Below are 19,740 nucleotides of genomic sequence, written 5' to 3'. Positions count from 1 at the left end.
TATACTTTTTCTGAAATCAAATTGGTCTTCTCCTAACAGTTCTTCCACTCTCCTTTCAATTCTTCTGTACAGAATTCTAGTTAAGATTTTTGATGCATGGCTAGCTAAGCTAATTGTTCTGTATTCTTAACATTTATCTGCTCCTGTTTTCTCTGGTATCATGTCTATAACACCTTTTTTGAAGTCTAATGGAACTTTCCCTTTTTCATAAATATTACACACCAATTTCTATAATCTATAAATCACTTCCACACCTGCACTGCACAGTAATTCTACAGGTATTCTATATATTCTAGGAGCCTTTCTGCCAATCAGTCCTTTTAATGCTCTCTTAAATTCAGATCTCAGTACTGTTTCTGTTCTTTCATCCTCTTCTTCCTCTATAACACCATTTCTAATTCATTTCCTCCGCATAACTCTTCAGTATATTCCACCCACCTATTGACTGTGCCTTTCACATTATAAATCAGTGTACCATCTTTGTTTAACACATTATTACATTTTAATTTATGTACCCCAAAATTTTCCTCAACTTTCCTGTATGCTTTGTCTATTTTACCAATGTTCATTTCTTTCCACTTCTGAACACTTTTCTTTAATCCACTCTTCTTTCACTAATTTACACTTCCTGTTTTTAGTATTTCTTAATTGTAGATAGTTCCTTTTACTTTCTTCATTACATTCTTATATATTTTACGTTCATCCATCCGCTGGAATATATCGTCTGAAATCCAAGGTTTTCTACCAGTTCTCTTTGTTCTGCAATGTTAAAAAGGAAGAATTTCCTTTTTAACATTCTTCCATTCTTCTTCTACATTTTCTACCTTTTCTTTTTTACTCAGACCTCTTGCGATGTCCTCCAAAAAAATCATCTTTACCTCCTCTTCCTCAAGCTTCTCTAAATTCCACCGATCCATCTAACATCTTTTCTTCAGGTTTTTAAACCCCAATCTACATTTCTTTATCACTAAATTATGGTCACTATCAATGTCTGCTCCAGGGTAAGCTTTGCAGTCGACGAGTTGACTTTTAAATCTTTTCTTAACCATGATATAATGTATCTTGCATTATCAGCTGGCTTTTTCCATGTATATATTCTTCTATTATGATTTTTAACATGGGTGTTGGCAATTACTAAATTATACGTCGTGCAAAACTCTTGGTCCCCTCTTTCATTCCTTTTGCCCAGCCCGTGTTCACCCACTATATTTCCTTCCTTGCCTTTCCAATGCTTGCATTCCAATCTCCAACTATTATCAAATTTTCATCCCCTTTTATGTGCTTAACTGCTTCATCAATTTCTTCATATACACACTCATCATCATCATCATGGATGCTTGTAGGCATTAATGATCATTGTTGGTTTAGGTTTTGATTTTATCCTTATTACAATGATTCTATCGCTATGCATTTTGAAATACTCTACTCTATTCTCTATCTTTTTGTTCATTACAAAACCTACTCCTGTCTGCTCATTATTTGAAGTTGAGTTAATTATTCTAAAATCACCTGACCAAAAGCCGTTTTCCTCTTCCCACCAAATCGCTAGTTCTTACTACATCTACATTTATCCTATCCATTTCCCTCTTTAAATTTTCTAACCTACCAACCTTTTTTAGACTTCTAATTTTCCACGCTCTGACTCGTAGAATGTTATTTTTTAATTTTCTGGTGACCCCTTCCTTAGTAGTCCCCACCCAGAGATCCAAATGGGGGACTAGTTTACCTCTGGAATATTTTTTTACCAAGGAAGGCGCCTCCATCATTGTTATGTGAAAATGCAGAGAGCTAGATTTTCTTGGAAAAAAATCAGCTGTAGTTTTCTATTACTTTCAGCTACGCAATACTCAAGAGGATTGAGTGATGTTGTTATGGCCATTTAAGTCATCCTGACTTATGTCCTTAACAACTGCTGAAAGAGCTGCTGTCATCTTTCAGGAATCATTCCTAAGTCTGGAATGATACCTCAACAGATACTTCTCCGATACGGTTGCACCTTCAGTCCAGCTATTCTGTATTACTGAGCAATCAAGCCTCCTCACCAATGGCAAGGTCTCATGATTCATAGAGGGAGAGTAAATATTACTGGATAAAATTTACAAATATTTGCAATCTACTTTCTTTAAATTACTTACGTAAAAACAATGGGAATCAGTTTTTTCTGTAATAATAGAATTCTATACCTGTGTTTCACTGAAGATGGAAATTAGGAAACTGCTAAATAGTAGAGAAAGTACAGTTTTTTGTAAAATTTAAATTATAACTACTGCTTTTGGTATGTATTCTTTCAGCAGACTGTATATACAGAAATGGACACAGATGATTTAATATTAATAAATAATGGTGGTAGAAATTTTTTTCAGGTTTTATTTAACAGCTGGTCTAACACAAAAATAAAATAAAATTTTGCAAGTAGAAAGAAATATTTTCTAATAAAAAAAATCAAAACTGGTTTTGTACATTTGAAACAATGGAAATTTGTTGGTGATTGGCAAGAGAGTGACACTTTTTTCATGCAAATGCTGAACTGATCTATCCTGATTCTTTTAAAAATCAAAGATTATATCACAGAAGATTATAATTTTTCTGATTTAAGTGAACTTCATGCAGAAGAGTTCCAGCACTTTAAGATGAACTACAGGTATAATCTTGTTGATCCCCAAACTATGTTTTAAATTTTAAAACTGGTGTGCAACACAAAAAAAACATATAGGAATCAGCAAATTCGTAAAATAAAAAATACTGCAGAGCTACATAAAATCACCTTGCCAATTATCGAAATGAGTTTATATGACTACAGGAGGTCTGTTTTATACCATAATAGATACAAGCTATACTGAACTTCTAAAGTCATAAAAATATTATATTACAAACTTAACCAAAAAAAAATTAAAGTAGTGCCAGATTATTTCAACAGGTTCAGATCTGATGATAGTCCATTTCTGAAATATTTATTTACTCTTAAACTGAGTCCTATATATAATAAAGCTTTCAGAAAAGAGCTGATGCAGGAATGGTTAGCTATATTTTGTGCCAACCTTTCAAAGAAAAGTACGGTATTACTTTCAGTTGCGTGGTGGGAGTGAAGGGTGAAAATGATTTTCTTTCTTTTGACTTGTGAGGAGTACAAAAATATCATTCACTTAAACTGTGATTTCCTTATATATATATATTTACTTATTTATAGACCTATGTATACAATTTTGAGGTTAAAAAATCTCTAAAACCATTAGATCAATTTCACTGAAATTAAGAAATACTATAGTATATCTGAAGTTATATGTGTGAAAATTTGATGAAGATTGGTTGAATTGTTCTTCAATTACACTTAATTTAAGGATGAAAAACTTTGAGCAGGGCAAGTTAGAAGTATGGTTAGTTATGATGCTGCAAGTTGTAATGTTGATGTGTCTTTATCCACTGCGTTTATTGTTAGCAATTTTGTTTGGCGTATTCTGGTAGCATTATGTACTTGACTGAGAGGTGTTATCATGATGATTGAGTATGTGCTTGAGAGAGTCAAAAGGAAAAAAGATAAAATCAGGAAAAGTTGGTCTTCTGGTGCAGAACTGTGCAAAAGTTTTTCTACTACTGTTAATGAAGCAAGTTTCTCAGCTATAGAATTCCTTTTTCTACAGACATTTTTAAAACTTATTTCATTATAATATTAATTCTACAATTGTATGAAATTCTACTATTATATATTTGTTTTAAATAGCAGCACTCACATAATATCTTTAATTGGCTGAGTAAACAGATTAATCTGCAATCTTGCTTTAACTTGCAATGGAACACCAGTTCTCTGAAATAACAAATCATATAATTAATTATGCCAGTTTAATCAACTAATTCTAACAGTACTCTGTAATAATCATGAACATAAATTTGTACTATGTTTAATAATTACAACTTCGCAAATAAATTTTAATTATGGCCAACTGGTATGTTATTTATAACACAAATGTTTAAAATGTTTGCTGGGATCTTTTTGATGGCTGATGATGAAATTATTCAAATTGTGAACTTTTAAAATGATAAACAGAACAGACTATTTATAAAATTCAGTCTAGTCTGTTGTTTCAAAATTTTTTTACTTTTAATTAAACAAAAAAAAACAACAAAAATCAAACATTTTTCACAATAAAACTATAATCACGTCCTTTCCAGACAGCAATAACATTTAAACAGATGGAAATTATAAAAAATTGTTTGCTAACAAGATGTGTAATAAAATAACACATAAAAAAGTGGTAAGGTTTTAGAAGTAACTTCAAGTATAATGTTATTCATATTTAAAATGTTCATATATGTATATTTTTATTGGTTAAAGTTAATAAAATTAGTTTTACATAATTTATTTTGTTATTATTTATGCACTACGTTAATGATTTGTTATAATGATTTTTTTTAAATTCATTAAATATTTATTAAGTATTGATTATAACTTATTTCCAGACATGTTAATTTTTCAACATTATTTGGGCTGTAACATTAAGATAGACGATAACAGTAAGGATACCATTATATAACTTCTTACTTATTGAGATTAATTTTTTTTTGTGTTAAAGAGATTTTAACACACTGACAGAAAAATAATTATGATTAAAAATAATCATTAAAAAATATCATGATTTATACTGATGCTATGAATTTCCTAAGAAAGATTTCTTTTATAAGGTCAAAAACCTTCCTAAGATTAAGTAACCTATTCTACCTTCGATCTCAGCATTTGTAATGTTTTAAATTTTAAGTAGTGTTAATTTAATTGACCTAATGGACCTAAAATCAAACTGAAAGTTATTAAACATTGTTGTTATTAAATATTAGACATTCAATCAGTTGATTATAGCTTTAATAACATTAAGAAGTATCATATTTGATCTAAGACTCAGAAAAAGAGGGAACAATGTATGGTCATCAATAGTACACTATCTTTTGTTATGAAGGGGAAGAATCTTTACTACTTTTCAGGAAAAGAGCACAAAAATGTGCGAGTGCCAGAAAATCTTTACACTCTCTCACCATAAAACTTAGGAATGCTATCATAACAAGTTAATTAAATAGTATTAGTAATAGTAGTAAGATTTTTAGCTACTTCAAAATCTGATGTAAATATTGATTTGAAAATTATCAACAATATAGGGCATATGAAATTTTATTTCTATAATATACATACATTAATGATTTTGCTTATTTTTTATGAAATTTATATAAATAAATTTTTACTCTATGTTCAGGTTTGATATATCACGTTTTGCTTTTTAACTGTTACTACTTGAAAATATCTGTTGCATGAGAAAATTTCCTTTACAAAGAATAATAAATTTCACTTCTTGATTATACTTCACGTTACTACTTTGGAATAGATCATGTTTTATCTGTTTCTGTAAAAGACATTTTATACAAACAGATAATGCATGTAACAATTCATTGTAATAAACAACACTGTTAAAATAACTGATTTGTTTATGAAATGAATTATCATTAAATAAATTACACAGAATAGCAGTTTCTTGCAAACTAAGTTTATTCCAACCAGCTGGTTCACATAAATCTTATATGCAAAGGCTGGAGAGCCACTCTGTTCCTTTAATGTAGAGTAAAAATTCTAATTTGACATCTTCCTATGCTTTAAGTTTTCTATAAAAATCTGAAGCAGCATTATATCCATTAATGTATTTAATATTTAACTATTTTTTTTCAATAATGTTCAACTGTGATTATAATGTAATGAGACATTTCATATAACAGAATTTCTAATTTGGAAACATTAGTATTGAACTAGGTTCAATAAAAATTTTAATTTGATTTACATTTTTGCTTGATCTCTTCCTTTTCAAAATATGATGCAGTTAGATGATATTATGCCACTTAATTTTTTTGGAACCTCAGATTTTCTTTAAATTTAAAACAGTACCGTTAGGCCAAGAGAATACAAGTTAAAAAGTAACTTAATTTTGTCAAATAATACTATGATATAAACTTAAGTTAGTTAATAATACTAAAAATACTTCATATAAAGAAAAAATAATTAGAGGATGCATTGCTAGCAACCTGCTAGCCTCATTTACTGATTGTATACTGGTTACTATTTTTTTAAATAATTTTTATTTGTTTATTTAATTCAGATATTAAGGAAGCATTTATTGTCACTAAGATGAGAAAAATAAACCTAATTAAAATATGAAAATAAAAATGAAATGGATAAATATGAATAAATAATATGAGGGCATAAACAGTTATTTCCGATCTAGATGTGTTTTTGTCTTTTAAAATCATTGGAAGAAAAAATATTGGACCACCAACCGAATTAATAAGTGTTTGAATGCATTCTTATGTAGGTTAACATGTCACTAATTATTTCTACATTTATGATTCATTACTTGAACATGACACTGAAATTAGATTTTAATTACTTGTTTAGGTAACTTTTTAAAATCATTAAAAATGCAAAATACAATAGATTACATATTATCAAAAACTACATAGTTTATAAAATATAATCATACTTTCGTACTATTTGTAAATAAAATAACCTTTATGAATGACACTTTAATTGCTCTGTTATGATAAGGCAGTAATAAACAAAGATAGCAATAAGATTCATTATTCTTTAATTGATTAATATTTTAAAATTCATAAATTTATTTTAACCAGTGAAGCATTACACGAAAAAAATTAATAAAATTTTACAAGAGAACAGTTCTGCCTACAGTTCTTATGGGTCCAAAGTATGGACATTCAACTCTGTGTAATCCCGAAGAATATTTGTTCCTTTATTTGGAACCTCCTGCATTACAAAATACTGGAACAGGAATCTTTTTTAATGCCAGAGATGGTTCTTCATCCTGGATCGATTTAGATTTTGTCAGCACCGCCATGACAGACATCATTAAATACACCTGTTAGGTTAGATTGTATCTCACACATGAGATGGGTTCTTGGCAAAGCTGACTGGGGTAGCTTTATTAAGATGTACATTTTCAAAATTTAATTGGAGAGATTGACAGCAATGTTGAACATGTAACAAACATCATCGCTGCTGCAGCATCAAAGCACATCGGTCAAACCTCAGGGGTGATGCACTGACTCCTAAGTGGTCGGATGCTATACATGAGCTATAAAGACGAAGAAAAGGGCTTTCAACATTTTTAAGAAAAGCCCAATGCAAGAAAACTTAATGAAATTTAAAAAATGCATGACTATTGCTAAAAGAACTATTTTAACTGAAAAAAGAACCACCTGGCAAAAATATGTCTCTTCGATAACAGGACAGACTACTTGGCAGAGATATGGAACAAAGTAAAAGTGGTATCTGGCAGAAAATCCTACCACCAGAGTACCTATATTAAGGATGGAGAAAATCTCCTTGACTCGCCTTTGAACATAGCTGAGAAACTTGCAGGTCACTATGAAGCTGTCAGTATAATGGAAAACATGAATGGATTCTGGTTCTCAACTGAGAAGACATTATGGGCGCTTCACCAGGAAAAGATCAGCATTCACAAGCCCTGTTTTGATAGTGAATAACAGTATTACTGAATACAAAGAGACAGTTTGTTTCTTAGGTTTCACTTTGGACAGATATCTTTCATGGAGGATGCATATAACAGAACTAAAAACAAAATATCAGAAAGCCCTAAATGTTATCAAGTGTCTGACAAAATTGAATTGGGGCTGTAATAAATAAGTATTGTTGAAACTTTATAAAGCACTGGTTCAATCTAGAATAGATTACAGATCAATAGCATATGGCTCACAAAAAAAAGTCTCATCTAAAGAAACTTGATGTGACCCATAATAAAGGAATCAGGCTTGCTACAGAAGCCTTCCACACAAGCCCAACTACAGTACTTTGTCAGAAGTCGTAATTATGCTGCTGAATTACGTAAGGGAAACTATTCAACTAAGATATGTGGCTCATGTCTTGGCTTCCCCAAGACATATAAACTTTTTCAATCTTTAAACATGGTTTGGCTGAACAGTATCAGAAAAGACTCACCTTTTCCAGACCTGCTGCGATAAGAAGAATGGAAATTTATGGGAACTATGGTTTTGATTTACCAGAAGTCTTACCAGTTTTCAAAAGAGAAGTCCCATCGTGGTTAAGTCAATGGTAGAGGTCCACATCGATGATAGAAATATCACATAGATGATAGAGGTCCACATAGATGATAGAATAGGGATTACCCAATGTTTATAATCCAAATGCCTTTTGATGACTGATATAAAAATTATAACCACGTATTTACCGATGGGTTGAAGACTGAGAATGGCATTGGAAGTTCTTTAGTCATACATGGTAAATCCCAATTTTGAGGACTACCTATAACAACTGGTGTCTATTCAGCAAGCTCTTTGCTCTGCTTTGCTATACATTACAACAAGGAAGAGTGCTTCTTTGCTCTGATTCTTAAATGAAATCACTGCATTAAGGAATGTGTTCACACATGATGCACTTCTTCCATATATATACTACTAGGATTTAAGAATCTCAAAGACAACGGTAAACAGTACATCATATATGGACGTCTGGCCATGCTGATATTCCTGGGAAAGAAGCAGCTGATAAAGCAGCCAAGCAAATGGCAAACAGCAGGGAAGTCTACATAGGTTACTTTGACTAGATGACCTTAAAAGCTGTGTTACCCTTTCTTATCCCTTGATAAGAAAGGGATAGTAAAGGAAGAAGTTGCTGTTACAATATTTTGAATAGTTCATATTAGACTTAATTCGTCTTACATGTTAGTGGAGGAACGGAGACTAATATGTAAAAACGGTGACACATACCTCACAGTAGAACATATAATACAAGTGTATATGTCATATAGAAATCTCAGAATGAAGCTAAAACTAACCAGACATTAGGCAATTGGATTTACTGTAGAACGATGAAAAAGAAAAGAAAGAGAAAGGTGGGCTGCTGTGAGCTTAGCTCTGCCAAAGTCTTGCGCAACTCACTGTGAGTCAGTGTAGGGATTGTCCTATGGGTAAGGCTATCAGAGGCCTGGAATGTTAGTATTTTGGGTAAGGTACCCCGCCCTGGGGTAAATTTGTGGGAGGTGGCTGAGTGGGGGAAACCAGGCAGGATATCTGATCTGTGGCATGCCCAACCTTCTCTCCGCTCGAGAGAATAGCCTGAGGCATCACGGAAGCTGCTGGAGGACTGGTAAAGGATGTACGGAAGACTGCAGTAGGATTGTTCATTGAAACTGCCAACAACATACAATTGTCATAGCTGCTGAAGGCGAATAAGACTGGATTGTTAGACATTCAAGTTTCACAACACAGGACTCTAAATACCGTGAAGGGAGTAGTTGTGTGGAAGGACCTGCTAAACTGCACAGAGAAAGAAATTATCTAGGATAATTGAATGAACAAGGAACAAGAACAAGAAATTGAATGAACAAGCTTTTAGACGATTTAACATCCTATGCAATGGAGAAGTTTTACCCTCATGTTGCACGTACTGACATTCAACAAGCCAATGTGCCCAGTAAAGATAAAGGCTGGCTTTCACAGACTAGACATCCGTCTGTTCATCTCTACTCCACTGTGATGCTTTGGTTTGGACACACAGCAGAACATTGCAAAAGGAAACAGGTCTGTGTCTGTGATGAACCACTGTATCCTGATGGTCATGCAGGAAACCACATGTCTGCCTTAACTGTCATGGGTATCATTCAGCAAGATCAAGAAACTATCCAATATATAAAGATGACGTAGCAATCTAAGAGGTTAAGACAATTCAAAAAGTAAGCTACTTCAAAGTGAAGAAAATTGCTGAAAATAGATCACCAAAGGTAATGTTGTATGCATAGGCTGTATCAACTCCTGCAACTTCTTTCAAAGCAAAGGATGTAATTACAGAGCTAGCACTGGCATTGGTGAGTACAGTTGAACATACTCTTAATAATAAATCTTGAAATCATTCAACCTGAGAAGACAGCCCAAAATAGGAAAAGAAAACAGCAGCTTTCAAACAAAAGAGTGAGCCTTTGACCAATTCCAAGGCAAAGGGCAGTGAATGCAGTATAAACAAGAAACCTGAAGCCAAAGTAGAAATTGCAAAAATCCCCATGCAAGGAACCAAAAAGATAGAGATAAAAATATTTAAAAAAGAAGATTTATGAAAAACAGAAATGGAGCTCCCAAAAGCACAGAAACCACAGAAAGTGAGAGGGCGAGGAGTTCACCTGCCCCACAAGACTTAGTGGGGAGGCATTGAGTCTCGACTCTGATGTACTACTCTGCATCATCTGAGCCGATATCATCTGATGCCAGCAGCAAAATGTTCTTCATGCTTTACTGCACGGAACGGATGATTCCATCTCTGAGGTCTCAGATAGCTTGGAATTTGACATAAAGGCCTTTAGGAAGAAAAGAGAAGCAAAAAAGATTGGTGTAAGGGTAAACCTAGGCAATAGAATTTAATAAGAGTTTATGACAAATTTTAATAAAAGGTGTACTTTTTAATTTTTGTGTGACAAGAAATGTTTTTGTAGAACATTTTTTACTGGAAGTGATTTGTATGGTTTTAAGTGGTAAGCACTCTTTACACCCTTGTTATCCTGAGCTTTTTTTTAATGTCTGTCTTTTACATTCTGTATGAAAGTGAAATGTTTTTGATAGTTTTGACATTTTATAAGAAATGGTTTGATTGCTTTTAAATGCTGGTGTTTTCGGGGTTTCAACTTCCTTTGACAAGTCTATTTTTAGATAATCGGTTTTGACAACTGAAGATGAATTTCTTCATTGCAAGGGTAATTTGCAAAATAAAACTTTGTTGATCCATGAAAAAACCTTTCTTGGACACCTTCCACCATATTAGAGGTTTATTCTCTTTCATGGTTTCAAATAATAATGGAATATTCAAAGGTCTCACTATTCTTTGATCTCACTATCAATCTATAAAGTAGAAAACAAGTTCTAATATCAACAAAACTACTTGTCATCCATTGTAATCAGCCAAGGTTATGCTTAGCTTTTGATACTATGAATTCAACGTGTCTCACCACCGACAACTTATCGTCAAAGAGAATACAAAGGTCCTTAACCTCATTAACCCATTCAATTGGGACCCCCACTACTCTGTAAATGAACAATGTAGCTGTTTTCCTAGAAAAGGAGAATATTTTCATTTTTTTCACATTTAATGGTATTAAAATGGTTTTTGCCCAATAATTTATACCATCTATATTATTATTCTGCAGAAGATGAACACTGTTAAAAATTACGCCATATATTTTTAGATAATCAGTATACAACAAATGAGTACAATCTATGACATCATATATAGCTTATAAATAATAAAAACAATAAGAGGCCAAGGTTAGATACTTGGGGAACCCCAGAAGACATATCAAATGGTTTAGACATTACGCTTTCACTACATACCGAAAAGGTTCTTCTCTGAAGATAGGATTTAATTCATCTAACATAATCTTCATTAAAACCAAAGTTAGGCAATTTATGAATCAGCAAATGGTGAGGGACCTTATCAAAGGCCTTTCGTAGGTCAAAATTAATTACATCCACTTGCACGATGTAATTTATTACATCCGTTGTTGAACAGCAGAACCAGTTACTGATAGAAATTGCGCCAAGTTGGTAGAAGTCGATTGATCTTTCTGAAAACCAAGTTGCACATGGGAAATTGCTTTAATAATAAAAATAAATTTTCATAACAAGAATAAAACCATACCTCTTCTAGAGCAATTCTGAAGGAATGTTTTTCAGAATCAGGTTTGAGGCCATCAACAGCATTTCGGTAACTGGGATCAGCTAAATAAAAATGTGGGAATGATAAAAATACTGGAGCACCACCACGGCAAGCAGAGATATCTCTTAAACCTGATGCAGGACAATCCTTTATACAATAACAAGCAGATTCTGGGTATTTTGTCCCGTTATCAAATACTGCTTCATTACCAGCAAATATAGTTCCAGATAAATCATGCAAACTTAATAGACCAGATGAAGTTAATGGTATCGAACTAAAATAAAATATAAATAAATGGATTATAACACATAAAAGTATTTTATTAATAAATATAAATTAATCAATAAATAATAATTGTGGTGAAAATAGCACAGTGAAAGAGTAACAGTTCTCTAGTTTAAGGACTGTTAGTTTGAATCTAGCCACAGACTGGTTAAATATCTAATTTAATGAAAGATTCTCCAACTAGTCTCTTTGTAATGGATATCTCATTTTCAACAATTGGAAACTTAAAAACAATCGGCTGTCATATTAGTCATCACTCCCTTTTGTAATTTTGATGGAGACAACAGCTAATACTGTCTCATGACACTCTGCTTACATCTCCTTCTGTAATTATCTGCTTACCTCCTTCTGTAATTTTGATGGAGATAACAACTAATACTGTCTCATGACACTATGCTTATATCTCTCCGCAGGAGAAAGGCATTAAATATTCATCAGATAACTTTAACCCTAGAACCCTAGTTATTTTAAGAGATTGAATTTGTATGTTACAAACTTTCACTTTTCCATTTGAGATTAATGGAATAATTATATTAGATTCTATCATATGGCATTAACTGATGTGGTCATTAGCTACTGATAAATATTAATAACATGTAGAAAAACTGGACTTAGCATTGCTTAATTCTGATGAGAAATAGAAATCAAAATATTAAATGTAGCTTTAGCTGCACATATTACTTCACATTTTCCAGTTTCAAAGATCATACCAGGTGATATTATCAATATATCAATAATCTATTGACGTTTTAATATAATTTGTTTAACAATAACATAATTAATTAACATAACATAATTTTACTAGTACCAAAGGTTCAGTCATTAAATAGCCATTTATTGCTTAACCAGTATTTTACAGCAATTTGTAAAATTGACTTATACAAATTTTGATATATAATAAGTTTATGAAATAAAGTAACAACTGGATGTTTAAAGTATGACATATGTCAGATATACAAGGAAATAATTAAGTTGTATACATCAGGTGTGTCATTCTTGTACTAAGACTCCTGCCACCAACATTAATAAACAATATATTTGTCTCACAAAGGAAAACAAATAATGGATTGGTCTATAACAAATCCACTCATTCAACATTCCAGTACAGCTGGATGATCAGTATTCTTAAATAAAAATTTTCTTTAAGTAAAAATTTGGTATTAAATTATCATAAATCTTCAAGGTAACATAAGTAATTTTAAATGATTTCACAATGTCTTTATTTTCGTAATAATAAAATAAATGTACTTATGTTCCAAATTAATAAAGTAAAGTCATATTTAAAAAATACTTTTCTAAGAAGAAATGTAAGATCAGTTTAATAATAAATTGTTTTTTTATTACTATTATTTATGTTTTCTTCTTCTCTTTTAGTCCATCTCTTACCAAAGTTGGAAATAATATGCCATTTTTTCATTGCAGCTGCTTTAAACAACATTTGAATTACAACCATTTCAATTTCTAAAATTGCACAACCAAGCAATCTTCTTCAACCCACATTTCTTGGACCTAAACTTCCTTTGCATCAACCTCACAAATTACTTAAATACTTTTCTCCCAAGATAATAAGACAAAAATATTTAAATTTCCTTCTTTTATTAGCTTTTACATCTTACATTCCATTCCTTTTCTATCTTCCTACTGGATAATGTTTCTATATATTACATAAATATATTTAGTACCGATGTTCGTTATTTGCCTGATAAATAATTTAAATATGTTGGTGTTCTCAAAAATGTGAGGACCTCCACTGCAGATTGGTAAAATCTGCGCCTTCATCTGGAAAGTATAACATTATATTTTGATTGGGCAAGCCATTTTTCAAATATGCTATAAAATTCTCAAATCGTACTCCCATACACAAGCTTAGAAATATTAAAGTATTTTTTATATAGATACAGAAATTGAACTTCTGATTGTAATTTTCATTGAAGAGAAGATATTTAAGAAAATATAGGGAAAATCATTATGATAAAGACGGCAAATGGTATTATTTTTAATAATTACAAATGGATATTAAGATAATATTCTAGTAATTTAATAGAATGCCTTTCCAGTATTTAATACCTTCAAAATATTTTAAAACATTATTACTTTTTAAATATCAAAGAATAAATTCATAAGTATGAAAATGGCACTTCCACAGACCTCCCCAATCTTTGTTTCCATTTTGAGTTATTAACAGAAATGCTTACTCATTAAAAATAGTAAGAAATTTTAAAATTTCTTCAATAAATAGCAATTAAATTTTTATAATGATCAAATTTTCTCTTCATAAAAAGAGATTTAGTTTAATAGAGTCAGTTATACAAATTAATGATAATAAAATGCTATAAAATCATTTACAATAACTTACCCACAAACATCAGAAGCGTATAATTTAATAGAATCATGTTGTGCACTGTATGGTGACCATAATTCACCCAAAGAACCTTGCACTTTGCTGCAAGAGCCACTATAGAATGGCTGAACACTTTTACCATTCCAACTGATGACGTCACCCAGTTTCTCAATGTTATTCTGTCCAGTTTCCATTGTAAAAAGACCATCTGGTATTGAAGACATATTTCTCTAGTAATACATACAAAACAACTGAAATGACTTGCCACTGAAAAATTCTAAAAAATAAATTTCTTTATAATGAAGCATGCAACTGAACAAATTACACCATTCAATCGCATCATTATAAATAATTAAATTAACACTTAATAAGGACAAAAAAAACAACAATTTATTATCTATTAATTAAGTTTTATTCTTTTTCAACTGGAAAGTTATTAATTTTGATAATAAGGAAATATTCTGTTAAATAAACAAAATTTTAAAGTGAGTTGAGTGCTGCTGCCTTTTTTTTTAGAGAAATCATAAGGTGAAACATAACTTAAAAAGAAAGAAGTTACCTTCTCATTTGTAAAAACTGGTAAAGAATTATAATTGTGTAATGTAATAGTAAACTAATAACAGCATTTATAGTTTGTGGATGGTAACCCAATATAATTCAATGATAAGGATCTGTTGAAAATACCACTGCTATTGGTAAGCCAATATTAAGATACACATCTCTATGAAACATTCCGGGTAACTTATTTATTAAACTTAGTAGTTTAAACCACTTCCTTTCATACTTCACTTCCAAGGTATCAACCCTTTCTTCAATAAAGTAATGCATTTAGAAAGAAATAGATACGTGTACTGTTATATATCAAACAGTCCTCGATTGCCATGACAAACATTATGAACAAATATAATCTGTCAACTATTTGAATGGAACATGAATTCTTGAAAAGCAAGAATTTTTCTATTAAGTTTCAAACTTCTATTATCTTGCGTTATAACTGTGATCTGCTAATAAAATAATAACTACTTACAAAAGCAGGATCAGAGAACTCTCTTTTTCAATAACTCTGCCAAATGACAAGTATCTAGTGGATATTCTCACAATTTTCTTGAACTTGATATCTTCCTTTATTTCTTTGTCCCTGCCTAAACATGTTTTAGGAAACCAAACTTCATCCTCTTCTTTTCACATCATGATCCTCTATTGCAGCCAATAACTATGTACATATGATGAGACAGATTACTTCAATATGAGGTCAGCCTTTTTAAATGTGCAATGTCCTTGATAATCTTAATATACACTAAGACTATTTTATAAATAAATATTACTGAGAAGAAAAGAATCTGAATCTGTTCTCAGGCTACTAAATCTTTTTCTCCTATAAACAAACATATCTTTACTATCAAATCAAGTGAACAGCAACACAGTAAACTGTAGACTGACTAAGGTATTTATTCGTCTCAAGCCATCTGTTTGTGATCACTCAACAAACCCAAAGCAAATTTTAATTTCTAGTGAAAATAGTCTAACAACCTATGCATGCAGAAATACATAAATATATTATATGACCATAAACCAAGATTTCTTTCTCTTTTTTGCCATCTTCATTCTTTTGGATATTCTTTTATCACCCTTCTGAACATCTTCTTATTTCTCTTTCATACATATTTGCAGATTTGTATATTAATGCTCTGTATCTGTAGAGAGAACATTACTGTATTCAAGATTATTTAAAGACATTATACTTCTCAGAATAAAAGAGAAACTACTAACTTAAATAAATAATAATTTACATTTATTTATTTTATATGGTTTCCTAAACGTATAATTTCTATTACACACAAAACATTGTTAGGTGCTTATCAGGCCTGCACTAGATTGAATGTCTCATATAGCATCTACTGTATAGGAAACACTGTCCCTGTATAAGGAAATAGTTCAAGGGAAAGGGATGGTTGGTGAGAACGTGATAACTACTCACAAAGCAAAACCAACACCGATAGTACTTCAAAATCTGTCCAGATAGTTGAGTGCTCATAAAAGAACTTTATTATTGGGTTATCTGTACCCAGGATAGGGTAGAGATCTTGACTGATCAATGATACGAGTAAACCAGTTCAATAAATATTGCAACAAACTGTTTTTCTCCCACTACTAAAGAGTCATTGGGGAAACAGTTTACACTTTTCTAAGAACAACTCGAACATCCTTAGAGTTCTCATCATGTGAAAGTATTCAACTGAATTACAAACTATTTATCCAGATATCCACTGGAGATAAGTGGAGTCAATTTCCTAATTGCTAGTTTTAAAAAAAGCTCAAAGGTAAATACTTTTCAGATAGATCCAGGTCAGATCTTACTCAAATATTCTAACATACAAATATCCTTACTGCAAAGGAAAATCATGGAAGTGTTTCAAGAGTAAAGCAAGAGTTAAACACATCTGTAAACTTATTGTTTTGAGAGGATTAATTTGTTATAATAATTACTGAATTTTAATAAGAAATAATGATAATAACCAGAAGCTGAAGAATGTAAGAAGGAAAAGGTTAATAATGATTCCTCTCTAGCTTTTATAATTCTTAATATTTTGAGATTATCTTAGTCCACAAAAGGTACTAAACCTTTGGTTATAAATTAGATTTTTGTGTGTATGTGTATATGGGGGTTACACAAAAAAGTTGGACTGTAGTTTTGATGCCATACTCTCAACCAAAAATACACATACATTAAAATGTTACCGTGTTATGTACAACCATATTACATATTAATATTTTTTTAAATATAATGTTATTGTTTCTAATATTATTTGAAATAGAAGAGATAAATTTATAATAAAATAAAAGTAATAAAAATCTCAAAGAATCAGAGTATACAGTTTTAAATTTAGATTTTTCTCTTATACGTAGTAAAAAAAAAAAAAAAAACCAAGTAATTATTACTGACTGACTGTGTTTTATAACTACTGACTAAAACTTGATAGGTACACACACACACACCCAGAGAGAGAGAGAGAGAGAGAGAGCACTATAACAGGTTTCTTCCAATTAAAAAGAAAGAAAGAAAGAGAAACTAAAGAAGAATCTAGAAGGAACTAAAAGGGATTCTCTTCTTAGAATAACCATTTAACAATTTGTTCCTAGGTCCATTTAACAATTTGTTCTTTGTGATAGAAAATGGCACCTCCAAAAGCTCTTGTTTGACCAGACCAGACCTGAATAAGAACTTAGAGAAAAACGTAATGGTGCGAACAATGAAAATTTATTATGTTCCAAAAATTAAAAGGATGAGTTGGGTACTTTTTTTTGGGTTTTTTGTGAGCAAAGAATGCTTTGGTGTTATCATCGCCTGAAATAAAATTTTATAAAAGAAAAATCAAAAATAAATAGTTAAAAAGGACCAGAACTACCTTAGAAACTAAAAAAATAAACAAAGACAACTAATATCACAGGTAAAATATTTTAAAAAAACACTTAAAACTAATATCACACTGTAAAACTAAAATTTAAAATAAGTGTAAAACTAAAAACATAAAATTTAACAAAAATAAAAAAGAATATTATTAAGCCCAGGAGGGGTGTAAAGGGTCCCAGCTTGGATAACAGGATAACTAAGAAGTTAACATAAGCTAAGCCTATATCAAAAACTAAAAGACTAAAATGATGAAACTTTTAACACAAATAAAATTGACTAAAAAACTTAAAACTAATATCACTAAAAAATGAAATATAATTACTATCACAGATAAAAAATGTAAAAATAAATAAAAACAATTATATATATATATATATATATATATATATATATATATACTCTGAGGGGGGGTGTAAAGGGCTCCTTCTCAGATAACAGAAGAAAATAGAAATTTTAAATGAAACACATAATAGTTAAAAAAAAAAAACATATCTATTAAAAAGCTTGTAAAATATTAATAGTTCTAAGGAACAGAAACACCCGGTATAAATTTTCTTTATCACTGCCCAGGATTTGAGAAAAGTTCCTGGGCAATTTAAATTTACAATGCAAGGTCACATAACAAATCCAATCCACAAGGATGTGGATTGGATTTGGAAGGGCAACTGCACAGTCAAGTAGCAGTTGCATCGAATTGAATGCGTGTCGGTGCATTTACTTTTGAGATTAGATATCAGTGTGTGACTATGGTATAGCCCCTAATGTAATCGTCAAAGGACTGCTTCCTCTCAACAGAGATTTCTGAAAGACACGTCCCATGGCAACACAGTGTTTTTAATGTATCAGAGTTTATTATCCACTGTGGAGTCCAGTCACCTTGCCACTTTGTTCGAAGAGTGTGTTTAACACATTGCTAAAATCACATGTAGTAGCACAATTGGTGAAACAAGGTTGACTATACACGCATCATTAGAAGCGGAATCTGCGTGCTTATTGCTCACAGTTCCTACGTGGCTAGGGATCCAGCAGAAACTCACTTGTGTGTTACAATGGTTCAACTCAGCAATTGTGTTATAGATTTCAGTGACCAATGGATGTCTAGAGTAATAATCTTCCAAAGCTGGGAGTGCACTAAACGAGTCACTACAAAGAAGGATATGACGGTATTTTGGGTTAACGATATTCAAAGCCTTATTGATGGCATACAGTTCTGCAGTAAATATACTTGTAATATTAGGTAGATGAAACATATAGATCCTCCTATTAAGAATAAATGTGCATCCAATGGTATCAATCTGTTTCGATCCATCTGAGTATACTATTGCATCTGGGTTTATTTTAGAGAGAATATTGTGAAAATTTTACTGAAAGACAATAGGTGATGTTGATTGTTTCTTGTATGCGGTAAGATCAAAAATAATATGTATAAGGTTGATTCTCTATTGAGGATATGAACAAGCATATGTTGGAAAAATAGCAGGTGTGTCTACGTTTAAAAACTGTAGTAACCACCGGATACGTATACCCATAGGTGCAGTGAAACATGAATGGTCTTCATATCATTGTAAATTAAGATTCACAAGAACTGCAGTAAAAGCCGGGTGATTCGGTTGCCCTTTAAGACAGGCAAAGTAACATGCTGAAAGTTGGTCACATCTATCCCAAAGTGATGGTTCACCGCACTCAACAAGCATGCTAGTGGCAGGGCTTGATCTAAAAGCCCCTGTAGCAAGATGGAGAGAAGCGTGATGTACAGCATCTAATATCTTCAGCGCATTGGGTACTGGTTCTGCAAGCCAAGGGATATAAATACTACCAGGAAGCAGCGGACAGTCAGTAATTTTGAGGGATTGTGTTCAGTGCAGTTGTGGTAATCAGTATGCATGTGGTAACAAAGAGCACAGAATATGTTGTCACTAGTATTTCGGTGTGGACAGAGGTTGAATACAAGAAGTTGTTTGCTAAGTTATTGGTAAACAT

At 31.5% G+C, this 19,740-nt stretch overlaps 1 protein-coding gene across 2 annotated transcripts in view; it reads right to left on the bottom strand.

The window, feature by feature from the left end:
- The window catches only part of LOC142326736 (protein croquemort-like), a 69,820-nt gene that overhangs the window by 7,312 nt on the left and 42,768 nt on the right, over nt 1-19,740 (bottom strand). For both annotated transcript variants that reach the window (XM_075369401.1, XM_075369402.1), the window contains exons 6-8: nt 14,364-14,578; nt 11,705-11,996; nt 3,729-3,802 (exon numbers count right to left, since the gene is read on the bottom strand). In XM_075369401.1, coding sequence (XP_075225516.1) covers nt 3,729-3,802; nt 11,705-11,996; nt 14,364-14,578 — 581 coding nt within the window. The remainder of the gene's footprint in view (nt 1-3,728; nt 3,803-11,704; nt 11,997-14,363; nt 14,579-19,740) is intronic.

The sequence above is a fragment of the Lycorma delicatula genome, chromosome 6 (genome assembly GCF_047948215.1).
Source record: "Lycorma delicatula isolate Av1 chromosome 6, ASM4794821v1, whole genome shotgun sequence".
Lineage (NCBI taxonomy): Eukaryota > Metazoa > Arthropoda > Insecta > Hemiptera > Fulgoridae > Lycorma > Lycorma delicatula.
This window is presented reverse-complemented; position numbering and strand designations above follow the sequence as displayed.